General features: G+C 33.3%; 2 protein-coding genes across 6 annotated transcripts; both read right to left on the reverse strand.

Moving 5' to 3' along the window:
• Positions 1–393: 393 nt before the first annotated feature.
• On the reverse strand, positions 394–3,535 carry LOC140818845 (uncharacterized). 2 transcript variants are annotated; one of them, XM_073178905.1, is made up of 3 exons: positions 3,170–3,535; positions 2,993–3,087; positions 394–2,866 (listed from the first exon to the last, which is right to left on the reverse strand). In XM_073178905.1, the coding sequence occupies exon 3, from the start codon at positions 2,846–2,848 to the stop codon at positions 788–790; it is 2,061 nt and encodes a 686-aa protein (XP_073035006.1). In that variant the 5' UTR covers positions 2,849–2,866; positions 2,993–3,087; positions 3,170–3,535; the 3' UTR covers positions 394–787. The 2 variants fall into 2 exon arrangements, with proteins under 2 accessions (XP_073035006.1, XP_073035007.1); XM_073178906.1 differs by having other exon boundaries at positions 394–3,076.
• A 6,326-nt stretch (positions 3,536–9,861) lies between these two features.
• On the reverse strand, positions 9,862–11,349 carry LOC140818635 (BURP domain-containing protein BNM2A-like). 4 transcript variants are annotated; one of them, XM_073178663.1, is made up of 3 exons: positions 11,173–11,349; positions 10,985–11,045; positions 9,862–10,898 (listed from the first exon to the last, which is right to left on the reverse strand). In XM_073178663.1, exons 1-3 carry the CDS (start codon positions 11,226–11,228, stop codon positions 10,083–10,085), a joined length of 933 nt encoding a protein of 310 aa, XP_073034764.1. In that variant the 5' UTR covers positions 11,229–11,349; the 3' UTR covers positions 9,862–10,082. The 4 variants fall into 4 exon arrangements, with proteins under 4 accessions (XP_073034764.1, XP_073034765.1, XP_073034766.1 ...); XM_073178664.1 differs by having other exon boundaries at positions 11,182–11,348; XM_073178665.1 differs by having other exon boundaries at positions 11,196–11,288.
• Positions 11,350–14,401: the final 3,052 nt, after the last annotated feature.

The raw sequence follows: 14,401 nt of genomic DNA on the forward strand, positions 1-14,401 counted from the left end.
TTCTCAATTTATGCTATCACTAAATAAGTAAATAAAATCGTACTTTGTCAACAGTTATAGTTTTTGATTGAGTGGGTCTCATGTGAGACCGTCTCACGGATCATAATTTGTGAGACGGGTCAATCCTATCCATATTCACAATAAAAAGTAATACTTTTAGCATAAAAAGTAATACTTTTGCATGGATACCCAAATAAGAGACCCGTCTCATAAATTTGACCCGTGAGACCGTCTCACATAAGTTTTTGCCTTTTTGATTTTACGATAAACGCTTGATCTAACCATTTCTTTCACGCCATAATAAAAAGAGATGAAAACTGCATATCACATAATTTGTATCTGATTAATGCATCGCCAACTCTGAGCTTCACCAACTACCGATGATGGTGATCGGCAGGGGCGGAGCTAGGTTTGTAAGTCAGTGTAGGCGACAATATATTATTATTAATAAAGCAAAACAAAAGTTAATCATAAAAAATTACAAAATAATTACCTTACAATTGTTCTTTTCGAGTCTTCATATTTTGAAACCTCTTTACGATAGCTTCATTATCAATTGTTAGGAATATCTCTTTCTCTACATAGACAATGAGACTATCATTCATCCAATCATCACTCATTCGACTGCGCAACCTGTCTTTCACAATTTTCATGGCAGAAAACACTCTCTCTACACTCGCAGTCGCAACTGGTAGAATTAATGCCAATGTCAAAAGCTTATAAACCAGCGGATACACCATATTTTTCTTTGACATAACTAACTTCTCTGAAAGATCACCAAGTCCTTTTAATCCTTGAAATGCTTTGTTAAAACGCATATCACATATATAAGTTTCAAGTTGATCATCAAGCATAAGAGATCAAATCTTGAGAAATCTTGTGGATAAAACTCAGCTAGTTGCATCAATTTTTTCTTGTCAAAAGCCACAAAAGAGTTTTGTGGACACAAACAAGCTACACAAAGTAGTAACTCTATACCTGCCTCTGAGAAACGATGATTTAACTCTTGAAGCTGTATATCAATAACACCATAGAATAAATCCACACGATAGTGATGCAAATTTGTCACTTCTGGTCGATTACGATGGGGACGACCACGTGGTGCCCAACGTGTGAACATATCATCTATTTTGAGAATACCAATGTAATGTTGCTCGCAAAAATGGTAAACCTTTTCCAAAAATGAATCCCAACCTTCATCTCTAATCATTTGCAGTCGGTGTTTGCATACTTGTACCAAATCCATTGCATTCACAATATCCTGATCTTTTTTTTGCAATGCCGTCGACAATTCACTCGAAATTGCTAAGACATGTTTCATCAAGTGTAGATTGAATGCAAAATCAAATGAAAGTATTGACTCCAATAAATTAAATGCCTCAGTTTTTTGATCAGGAGAACTAGAATCATCTTTTGAAATTATTTCAAGCACATCACTCACAGCAGAGAACATGGAAATTAAGCTGATCAAAGAACTATAATGTGAGCCCCAACGTGTATCCCCAGCACGTTGGAGGCTAGTTTCTTGATTAAGTCCCCGACCACTTGAAATATCACCCCTCTCCAATGCCTCAACGATAAAATCTGAATGTTTCTCTCGAAGAATATCAGAACGTTTGCAAGATGCTCCAACAACATTTACCACATCACCAACAACACGAAAAAAATTAGAAATCGGAAGATTTTTCTTGGCAACAGCTATCAGAGCTAGTTGAAGTTGATGGGCAAAACAATGTATGTAAAAAGCACATGGGTTCTCTTTTAAAATGAGTGCTTTTAGACCATTAAATTTACCCTGCATATTACTTGCTCCATCAAAACCTTGTCCTCTCAACTTAGACATGCTCAAATTATATCTAGAGAACATCTTATCAATGGCAGCCTTAAGTGATAATGCTGTAGTACTAGCAACATGTTCAATCCCGACAAAGCGTTCATTTACATGCCCACTACTATCTACATAACGGATAACAACCGACATTTGCTCCTTTGTTGAGACATCACGAGATTCATCAACTAAAATAGAGAACAATGAATCACCAACATCTCTAATAATAACATTAACCGTTTCAATGGCACAAGCATTCACTATTTCTTTCTGAATATCAGGTGATGTTAACTTGCAATTTTTAGGAGCATTTTTCAATATCACATCATCAATCTCTTTGTTATGAGCACCTAAAAATTCCAGTTGGACAAGAAAATTACCTGGATTAAGTGAACTTTCAGTTTCATCGTGACCCCGAAATGAAAGCCCTTGTCGCAACAAAACTCTAATACAGTCAATTGAAGCATTGAGACGAATACGATAATCATTCCGCATTTGCCTTGACTGTTTGTGCAAAACCGATTGAATGTGCCCATCTTGATTCATCAAAGCTTCACAATCCATTCGAGCTTTATGATGTTCACTGTCATGTTGACCAACATGGATATTTAATCTATCTTTACATTTCCAATTTGTAAATCCTTCACTAACAAAAGTCTCTCCTCCGGCTTGTTTTCCCTTAGCTGTCTTGAAGAGATAGCAATACAAACAATACGCAGCATCTTTTTCTATACTATATTCCAACCAATCACCAAATTCCTTGAACCACGAAGGATTGAACCGTCTACATTGGCTTACTCCAAATTTTCGTTTGGGGAATTCATAGCCTGAAGATTGACATGGACCTTTTTGCAAATATGCCCTTCGTACTTGATCTCTAATGTTAGCATTATAATCACAAATTGGAGTTCTTAGTCCAGGATCTGTCGGTAACTGTGAGAAATCAAATTCTTCAACTCTAACATTTTCAATTTTTTGTTCTTCTGGTTCTGGATCTTTTCTTTTAAAAAATCTATGCATTGTAGATTTATTGATTTTCTGATAAAACAATTTCAAGAATAAAATAACACAAAATCAATAATTCCTCAAAGCACAAACTGGTTCAAGTCGTTCGACAAATAAAGGCTGAAATCGAGTCAAATAATTACCAAAAACGAAGCTAACCTGAGCTATGACGGTCTCGAGGTGAGTAGCGGCGGAAGTTCGCCGGAAACTCGCCGGAAATCGCCTGAAATCTTGCTACAGTAGCTGAAAAGGAGCTGGAATAATTTACGATTTCAATACCTCAACAAACTAATACAAAACTACCAAGAATCCAAGCCGAAAGTCCTGAAACCTTACCTGAATTTGGAACAAGAACTCACGCCGATAAAGCTCTGAACCAGCTGGAATAGAGAATGTTCTTCTTCGATTATTGTGCTGCTGGGTCGCCGGTGGTGTGGGCTAGCTTTGGCGCTGGTCGGAGCTCCAGTCGGGACTGCAGCGGCGACGGGCGCAGGTGACTCGGAAAAAGGGACTGCAGCGGCGATGGGAAACAGATTGAACCAGAATGAGTAATGGCAATTGGCAAATGGCTTCACGTCATTTTCATTTCTTTTTTAAAAACATTGGGCTGGGCTTTAATTTAATTTATTTTGGGCCATATATACTAATTTTTTTTTTGGCCCAGTGTGGGCAGCAGCCCACACTGGGCTGCAGCAAGCTCCGCCTCTGGACTGATCGGAACACGCACCACTGCTGACATTAATTTTTTGTCTTTTTGTTTTTGTATTTTGTTTTATTTATTATTTTAATGAATTTAAAATAATTTAAATAACCAAAGCATTTAAATAAATATTTTAACTAATTTTGTTCAGAGATAGTTTAATTTAGTTTAAAGTCATTTATTTAAGTTTTGTTGACAATTTCATAATTTATCTGTGATTAATTCAAAAAGCAAACTATCCATTTAAATAAAATTAATTAATCGATTGATTGATTAAATTCTACTAATTATGTAAATTACTCAAACGTAAATTTCATATGTTAACACGTTAACTTATTTATACTAATTATGTAAATTACTTAAACGTAAATTTCATATGTTAATACGTTAATTTATTTATAAATAGATATTTGGTGAAATACAATAATTATTGTAAACAAAATTTGATCGTTCGCTATTTTATCACAAAGTAGTTAGTGATTTTAAATATTTTAAAGCATACAACAACTCAATCGTCAAATTTCGATTATTCTCTAGCATATCAATTATTGCAGTCCCACCAATCATCTTCCCAACAATTGATTCGGTGTAATCCATGAAAATTGAACATGTTACATTAATAATGATATCATTGTAAGATCGAACACTTGTCATTTTATCAAAAATTATAGTTCGTGGTAACAATATAACTCGAATATTTTAAATTATACAATTCTCTTATAATAACTGTTAAGATTGAAACTTGAATCTAACTCAACACCAAAAGCTAGCTCAAGGGGGGAGGATTTTCCAAGCCAATATATGCAACTTACAGGTTATTTATTCAACCGATGTGGGACAATTAACACACCTCTCTCACATCCGAGAATGAACATCTGGAGTGGAGTTTACAAATGACTCAATTATGGGCAGAACGGGTAGCCTAATTATAGGCAGTCCAACAATACATAACGGTGAAACCTGGGCTCTGATACTATATTAAGATTGAAATTTGGACCTAACTCAATCCCAAAAGCTAACTCAGAGTGAGAGGATTGTCCAAGCCAATATATGCAACTTAATTATTGCACTCCAACAAAATTATAAGTAAGAGTTAAATTTGAAGTAGGGTTGAAGAATAGATATCATGTGTGTTGCGTGAATAACTATATTAGATTTTTCTTGAAATAAAGTTTTGGATTGACGATATTTTACACGTATCTCATCAAGTTGATGGAGACATTAATTTCCCAAAATTACGTAGATTTAACTCAAAGTAGTGGAAAAGTCGTTCTTTTATGAGGTTAATTTTTCACTGACTGGTAGTTTACGAATAACTTATTTTAGAAAATGGGTTTTTTTAAATAAAATAAAAAAGAATGAACATTAGTCGAATGCATTTGTATATAAATTATATTAGCCGCCAATGTACCCCTTTGCGTAGACATAATACATATTAGCTATTTTGCGTGTGAATAGTTTTTTTCATAATTATCGAGTGGTTAAAGCGAATGTGTGTGTATATATATAATAAAAAATATTTATTATAGATTTTTAAACAAATATAACTAATTTAATTTAAATGAAAAAACAACATAGATTTAAAAATATGTGTAAAATATTAAATATTTTGTATTATTTCAAAAGTCAAAGAAAAAAATAATGTAAAGGGAAAATTAAAGATATTGAAAAGTGGAAAAAATTAAAGATGTATTTGAAACAAAATTCGCTAATATAATTCAACTTTAATAAGAGTAACACATACATATATACGATGAATTTATTAAAAAAATTACATTATATTTTATAATGGCTAACACTCAATGATACATACATTTCGCCGACAGAATCGATTGCAGTCTGTGTCAATGATCTCTTCTCTCATATTTGCTTCAACTAAAATTTTTATAAACGAATAAAAATATAAGATCACACGTATGTTGTTTGATCAAAAATTATAGTTTATGGTAACATTTAATTTAAATATTTTAAACTGTATAGCTATCTGCTCAAGATGGTTCGATCGCTCTTTCAACATAAACAATCTCAATAATGACACTAATTGCAATCAATGAGAATGGATCATGTGACCTTAATTCTGATATCGATTTTAGTATTGAGCGTTTGCCGCTTTACCAAAAGATATAACTGATAATAACAATATAACTCAAATCTTTTAAACTGTATAATAGCTCAAACATCATCGTTTTTCCAACGAAAACAATTATTACATTAGGCTAATTACGTAAGTGAAGTGACAAAAGATCACACCCTTTTGGCTACCGTGACTAGCTAAATAATTATTATTTTTTGATTGTATAAGGATCTGGCTCCACACATTCCATCTCTTTTAATCACACATGTTCTAATGTGTTACAAATTTTGACATAACGTTGTTATTTGAAATTCATTTTTAGGTAATTTTTTTAAATCAAAATACTTCTATCAAGACGCGATCATAATGTGCGATTTATTGTTGACAGCTAACCACTACCCTACCTAAAATATTATCTTGATTTTGACAAATAATAATTTTGATGGATACCAACACCAGTGGAATTGTGAGAGAGACTCGTTAATCAGAAGGTTAATATAGTGCAATTTTTGATGGATACCAACACTACCTAATTTTGATGGATACCAACATGACTAGTGCCATTTTGATGGATACCAACACTACCTAAAATATTATCTTAATTATTATAACGGAAAATTGGTCTTCAGTTCTCAGCTGTCGATTTTTTTTTGTGTTCAGTCTTTGAGTACTTTTTTAGTACCACATTTCCACATGAAGTGTACCACATTTCCACATGAAGTGTACCGCATTTTGTATGACATAGTACCACAATTTTGTGGGTAGAAAATGAACCCAAAGAAATATTTTGATTGGGGATTTTTCACCAACTTCTCCTTAAAGCTTCCAATAAAGATATACATGATATAATTGTAATTTTAAATAAAAGCTCACCAAGATAATCAGAAGGTTAATATAGAGACTTCAAGTTTAATTAAATAGCAAGGTGGTAAGATATATGTGTGTGATCGCGCGCGTGGGGTAGTTGTCTATAAGATCAAACATTTATGTCCACTTATTAGATGTGATGAAATTATACATCCAATACGTTGCTCATGATAAAATCAATTATATATATACTATTAATTGAAGTTAAAATTCTTAGACTGATCAATTTTTGATACTCGGTGAAGCTTTTTCATGAATATGAAAATGTACTTTAATAACTCAATTTCATATTTTACAAATCATTTCATATCATATCGTTTATATTAAAATTTTGATAACTTCAATTTAAAATTTTAGTAAAAATTTCCTTTTATTTTTTACGAATCACAGGCACCTCATGTTCCATGACATGCTAATTTATATAGAGCTATGATATTCTGTCACATATTTTTGAACACCTCATGGGCATCACAAGATGTTCACATGAACATGATGTGAGATGTTATATCAACCATCATTTCACGTTTTTCGAGAGCCGTCATTTCATATTTTTCAAATCTCGAAAAACGTTTTGTATTAAATGTCTGGACGATGTTCACATAAACTACTTACTTATTGATGTAGCTATGAAATGTCTAAGAGACATCACTGAGAAGGATGGGGTGGGAGCTTACTACTAATCTCACGAGTGGCTACCAAAATGAATGTACAGTTAGGCGTTTGGTAGACCATCTGAATTATTGCGATGCATTCTTATCCAAATTTTATCAAATTTTGTTTGCTCGCGAGACACTGAACTTTGCCATAAATAATTGAGAGGTGTGGACAAGTTTAATTAATTTTTTTTGTTCCAGTTGTGTCAAAATGGAAATGTATTATATATAATATAAAATAATGGGGATATACATGTGATCATTATCATTATCATCATAATTTTTATTTTCATTTTTACTATTATTGTTACAAATAATCCCAGCCCAAAAACTATATATAATAAAGTGCAACTTTTTTCTTATACTCGTAACAACACATAGTTCATCTATACGAGTGTTAATGAATAAATTAGGCTTAAAAATCCAAGAAGGTGTGTATGCATTTGTTGATGATATCTCATATCTTTTAAATATCAGTCTTAACTTTTCCATATCGTATGCTATGTGCTAAGCAAAGACAATATTACTCATTAAAACATGACGCCACTTTTTTACGACCCACATAGCTTTTTATGACTCATCTAGTGAACCAGATCAAGCGACACAACGTTATCAACTTGACGCACGATAATTTTTCAGAAGGTTACTCATTCTTGTATTACTCTTACCCATTCACGTTTGACCTATCATTTCCTAAAGAGTATAGAAATATGCTTATCGTGATACTTGAACACATCTTCTCTCTCTGATAATAATTGTAATGATCAAGCGTTTAACGCTAGGCTAAAAGCTATAGTTGTTAGCCAAAATGTACTTTTATTTTCTTATACCCGTGACAGCGTTATAGTGCACCCACTTGGGTGCTATTGAGTTGCGTCGTTAGGCCTATGACTCCGTGAATGTACATGTCTATCTGCTGGATTGTTCTCATATTCTTAAGAGATCAGTCTTATCATTTTATTACCATTTATTATGTCCTCGGTAGAGACAATATTACTCGTTAAGATCCGACATCATTCTTTTACGACCCACCTATCCAACAAGATCAAGTGACGCAATGTCAGTAGTTTGACGCACAAAAACTTCTTAGAAAGTAACTGAATACTACTTACACTCATATCCACTTAACTCAATAATTACTGCTATAATATCAATATTACTACAACTTTTATTATTTCAATATTATCATTCATAACTGAAAACATTTTTTCTTGAATTTTTCATTATTATTTTATACTCTTTTCAACCTATATATTTAGGATGCATTTATTTTTCATTCATCCTAATTATGTAGTCTAATTTTCATATTTGAAATTGTTTTTCCTACCCTTTTATCCATATATCCTTATTTATTTTGCTTTCAAACAAATTTTTTATCCAATTAAAATATTCATTAAATAAGAGTGAAATATAAATTTTTTAATAAAATTTACCAATCAAATAAATTTTTAAATTTGTGTGAAAACATATACACAAACACGAATAAATGAGATGGATGGAATATATTAATTGTTATTAGGGATAAGGCCCTGGGAATTTGAATAACCAGGAGGCAATTTATTGTATTAAGACGTTTCACCACCTACATTGATTTTGATTTCGAGCCCAACGCTTCAGCCACCTGTCTAGTCCAGTTGTCACCTGTCTAGTCCAGCTGTCTAGTCCAGTTGTCACATGTCTAGTCCAGTTGTCACCTGTCGAGAGAGACTTCATTCGTCCAAATGGAAATGATGAATGAACTAGTATTTGTTACGATAACATGTAAATAATTGTAGATAAAAGACAATTACATATCACATAATCAAACTTAAAAAATACATGGCTTGTGTTTCACCCCTAGGGATGGCAATAGGGGCGGGGTTGGTTTATCATCCCTACCTCTGCCCCCGAATTCAATCCTCACCTGATACTTGTCCTGATCCCCACTTTTTCGGGTTCGGTGATCAACTTTCCATCAGTGTCCCCATCACCATTTCAAAAATATTAATATGACAAGACGATGACGGATTCGAAAATTTTCTCAAACCAAAACTTATTATTAGTCATAATAATAATATTAATAATAATATTATTATTATTATATTATTAATACTAATAATACTATTATTTTATTATTGATATTATTTTTGGGGCGGTTTCGGGGATGAGGAGAGTAATCTCATACCCGTCCCGAACTACATCGGAAATCCCCGAACCCGAACCCGAACCTGAAAAAATCGGAGATCCCCATCACCGTTCCGGATTTTCTCTGTAGGATCATAAACCAGTGGGGAAAGTTGTCATCCCTATTCACCCCTTGTAGCGGAGACTTGATACACGGCCCCCTAATTAAATGTATGTATGATAGTAGTGGAAATGTCTAATGTTTGTGCTATTTTTTTTTTTATGAATGAGAATATATAACTGCTATTTTTCGGTGTTCACCAAGTAAAAGTAAAAGGAGAACAAAATGTGTTGGTTAGTGAGAGTTAGTGAGGATGGAGGTAAAAATGAGAAAATTGAGAAAAAAACAAAAGAAAATAATAGGGGGAAAAAGTAGAAAAAAAAAAAGAATTAAAAGAATTGAAAAAAATAGATACAGCATCACCTACAGTGGCACCACCACTGTAGGTGATCCGGGTCCGAATTTGATGGGTAATGAGTTGCCTCTTCTTCTTGCAAAAGAAAGAAACCAATCACAACGTTTGACGCATTATGTCCAATTCTTCCGCCAGTTAATTTTAAAACAGAAACGTATTAAAACTCACATTTTTTATGGATCTGAAACACAAACAAAAAGTTCAACACGTGATTTGCATGCGGTTGCTGCAAATTTTAAAAGGTTTGGATGACACTAATTAAGTAATGGTTTTTGCACTGGTCGATTACAACACCACACGAGACCTTATTGATGTTACTATACACAAGACATAGGATCTTAAATACATGGCACAACACAGAAAGGCAAACTTATGCCTATACCATAGAATCATCAGATGGAACCCAAACAAAATTATCTGCCGGGAAGAAATGGCACACGGGAGACGACCCCGGCTTAATACCGAGAACTTTGAAAGACACGTGATTTTTGCTCCATTGAGTGGTATCCAAGTGACAAACAGCAAGAGCTTCAACCTTGTCACCGTTTTCACCGGTTAGCGAAACAACGAAAACCCTACTCTTGCTGGTTTGGTGATGGCAATAGAAGACAGCATAAGGGTACACAATTGTGTGACATGCTACAAACTTGGGGGCTGAAACTTCACGAATACCCTTTACCGTATACTTCTGTTGAATGGGGGTTTTAGTCTCTGTATAATGAGTCGTGGATATAACTTTGAGTTTTGTTTCCAAACCAAAGATAGTTTGTACGAAATCTAGCATGGATTCTAAGGACGTCGCGCAGATTTTGGTCTCGCCCTTTATGGGATGTGCCTCACATGCTCTAAGTGTATTCTGCATAGCAGTGGCTTGTGAAGAATCTTGAGGAAACGAGAAGAACTGGAGGAGGTTAGGGAGTTCTTGGGAGCCGAAAGGGATCGAATCGGCTTCTTCTTTTGGTAGTAAATTAGGAGAGGAACTTGGTTCTTTTCTCGGAAAGTAGACTGGGATTGTGTTCCCTAATTTTAGATCTTCGACAAAGAAGAACACAATAAGTGAAGGATGCATGTTATGATGCATATGCGATGGCGATTCATCATCATGAGAATCGTGAACCAGCTCGATTCGCATGTCGGCATGAAAATGATCGTTCCCATGATTTCCTAGAATCTGTCCATTCACATATGATCCCTGCAAATGGATCATAACAAGATAAAGAGAGGACTTAGAGCAAAGGATCGTGTAATTGGTGGGTAAGGATTCAGAAATTAACGTACCAGAAGAATGAGAAGATGAAGCAAGAGACCGGTGTGTGTGAGAAGCTTGACGTCCATGGAGCTGCGCGCAAAAGAACAAAAGGTGACTTTGGTTTAGAAATCTATACAGATTTTATGTGCAACATTGAACATTTTTTTTACTAAAATAAAATATGGTAATTCAGTTTCTTAGTTTTCAACTATTTCACGTTTCGCACGTCGGGGACTCAACTATCCAGTGGGCACATTGGGATGCTGTGGTCATTCAGAAAATTGAGAGAGAAGGCCCATGCACTGTCGTTTAATGAAATCGAGACATTTAAAATCTGAAAAATTATAATAATAAAATCATAATTTCATTTTCATGGGAGGAGGAAGACTCTTCGTAAATAGAAATGCCATTTTCTTTTTCTTTTTCCAATTGCTCCATATGAAATCAAAGTAGTGCAAAGGAAAATTGTATTATATGTATCCCTTTGTGATCATTGTCATTACGAAATTTCAATATTAATATAATACCTTTGTTTTTTTTTTTAAAAAAATAGTTTTTTTCCCAACGTGATTTTGATGTGTCACTTACGTGTGTAGTGCCATATCGATACTTCCAAAAAAAAAAGACTAAAAAATTATAGGACTAAATCAAAATTTGATAACATAGTAGACAAAAAACATAGTAAATAAAACCAAAATTGCAACTTTATCTTATGTATGTAAATGACATATGCATTTATGATAAATGTCTTACTCGTCCTTTATATAAATAAATTGAGAAAAATATACAACTCGTAACAAAAGATTTAGAGTCTTACAACGAACTCCCCAAACATTGAAAATTAATTTTATAGGTAAATTAATATATACATAGCATGAGGTTAGAGTAGGCTTACTTTAGTACCCAAGCTACCTTATTAAAATTATAATGAACTTAATTCTATAGTGATATGTGCTAACCTTTTTTTATAAAGTGAACACAGATATATATGATCGAATTTGCTTGTTGCCTGTCGTAAACAATCATGCTCTGATGGGTATAGAGGCTGAGCCGGGATTCAAAAATACAAGGGGTTGGCTCTGTCCCGAATTAAACATTAATAGGTTGAGTACCCGGTTAAAAATTGAACCAAGTTTTTTTTCGAGAAATTGAACTGAATGAACTTTACAATGAAACTGAACAAAAAAAAAAAATTGAAAAATCAATTATTTCGATCAATAACCGAATTAAAGGAAGTTTTATTTTTTTTAGAAAAAAAAAGTTTTAAGTAGAAAATGTAATATCAAAATTAAATTAAAAAAATTTATATTTATTTATTAAAAATATATATCTTTAAGTTTAGTTGTACTGTCCAATAAAGTTTTATTAGAAATTTATTATATTTATGTAACGCCCCAGATTCGATGACTGTCCTCACTGTACCAAGACGAGTCTTTCCAGCGTGCCTCACTCATACGTACCCTAGGAAACTTCCCAGGAGGTCACCCATCCCAAAATTGCCCCAAGTCAAGTACGTTTAATTTTGGAGTTCTTATGTGATGAACTATCGAAAACAAGATGCACCTTCGTGATATGAGTAGTACCAATCAAATCTTTTAAGCCATCTTCAACTATACAGTCCATTACATTAAACAGTCTCGGAATCCCTCTCATTCCCGTGTGGGTCGGTTCATTCATGTTCCCTCCACTTAGAAGCCTGCCAGGAGCCGCTCATTGTCCGTGCAACTGATGGCACCGGCGATCACGCCCCGCCTTCTTCGGCCCCGGGCCTCACAATTTATATCTTAATAAACTTTATACAAAATTTAGTAATATATTACTTTTTTAATAAAAATTCGGTTTGTTTGTTTAACCGATGTTTTAAAAAAACTAAAATCGGACTTCCAAATAAACTAAACCAATTTTCATATTAATTCCGTTCGATCGATTAGTTTGGTCGAACCCGATATTTTGCTCACATCTAGACTGGATTAATGTTTGTCCTTATCTTTAATCCAAAATGGATTTTTCATTTTTTGACTATTAAGAACCATCTTGACAGGGATGTAAACGATCCAAACCAAACCAAACAGTATCAGGCTGGAGCTTGGTTTGTTTAAGATTGTTTGAGGCTCGAGCTCGATTCGAGCTTCTATTATCAGGCTCGAGCTTGGTTTGTATTGAAATTACTGAGCTCGAGAAAAGCTCGAGCTCGGCCCGTTAGAAGCTCGTTTAGCATATCAATCAAGCTAGGCTCGAGCTTGATTCATTAATAGCTTGTTTAGCGAGCCTATTATCAAACATGTTGGCGAGCTCACGAGCCGAATATCTTTAGGCTTGAGCTTGGTTTGAATAAATTTTCGAGCTCAAAATTGAGCTTGGGCTTGGTTTGATATGATTAACAAACAAACTCAAACGAGCTTTTTATCGAGCCGAGCTTCAAATAGCTCACAAACAATTTGGTTCATTTACATCCCTACATCTTGTCAAATATCAAAGCGAGTTCACACATAATTTAAACCAACGGTAAAAATATTAAAGCATAAATTTGGGCACCGACAAAAAACAAAGAATAAGATGGACATATTAATAGGAAGCAAAAACTTAGTACATCATTCAAATCATTATGCTTGAAATTCAAATCATGGATAAATCATAGAATAACACATATACTATGATTTACATCAAAATTTGAAAAGGTATGTGTTTTATTTTTCTCAACATTAATCCTTATGAATATACACTAATGCATACTAAAAATTTAAAATTCACAAAAACTTTTAGTATTAATATATATTAAATAAAGACATAATAAAATATGTAGTAACTGCATAATTATATTATCATATTATCTCAATTTAATATATTTGTGTGTTAATGTAAGAATGAAAATATATTTAGAACTTAAACTTAATTTTATAAATTAAATTATATTAAGTCTTTCAATCCTTTGAGCGAAATGTAGCAAAATTCATATTTGATGATTATATATTTTTGTAGAAGATCATTTATAAAAATTCCACATAATTAAAAAAATTAATTATAATTGCACCAGTGAGGTAAGACTAAAAAAAAATCAAAAACCAAAACTATAAAAAAAAATTAAAAAATTTGGGTAGGACTCTAGGACAAGGGTGGAGGGGTGGGGGGTGGTTTCAAAGTTGAACCAAGCGCTATCATGTATGTGGAAACTATCTTCTGGATCTATGGGATTTAGTATTTCTTACACAAACAACTACCTAATATTCTAAAAATGACTATTTTTAATTTGTGAATATAATCTCCCTAAGTCTTTAAATTGAGTTTACTTAATAGAAAAAGATTTTTCTCCCAAAAAAAAAAATAGTATTAGCCCATTGTTTTTTGTAATAAAATTTAAGTTTTTTTAGGAATATTGATATTACGCTACAGATGTGACATTGATCGTTAATGACAGGGGCGGAGCTAGGTTTGTAAGTCAGTGTAGG

The sequence above is a fragment of the Primulina eburnea genome, chromosome 17, assembly GCF_022965805.1.
Source record: "Primulina eburnea isolate SZY01 chromosome 17, ASM2296580v1, whole genome shotgun sequence".
Lineage (NCBI taxonomy): Eukaryota > Viridiplantae > Streptophyta > Magnoliopsida > Lamiales > Gesneriaceae > Primulina > Primulina eburnea.

Bases quoted from the DNA above. Each gene is read 5' to 3' on its own strand.
- LOC140818845 (XM_073178906.1), bottom strand. From the start codon at position 2,848: ATGCATAGATTTTTTAAAAGAAAAGATCCAGAACCAGAAGAACAAAAA.
- LOC140818635 (XM_073178663.1), bottom strand. From the start codon at position 11,228: ATGACCACAGCATCCCAATGTGCCCACTGGATAGTTGAGTCCCCGACG. The intron at 11,046-11,172 runs GTGAAATAGTTG...TTTTGCGCGCAG, and splicing joins GAGTCCCCGACGTGCGAAAC to CTCCATGGACGTCAAGCTTC. The intron at 10,899-10,984 runs GTACGTTAATTT...ATCCATTTGCAG, and splicing joins TTCATCTTCTCATTCTTCTG to GGATCATATGTGAATGGACA.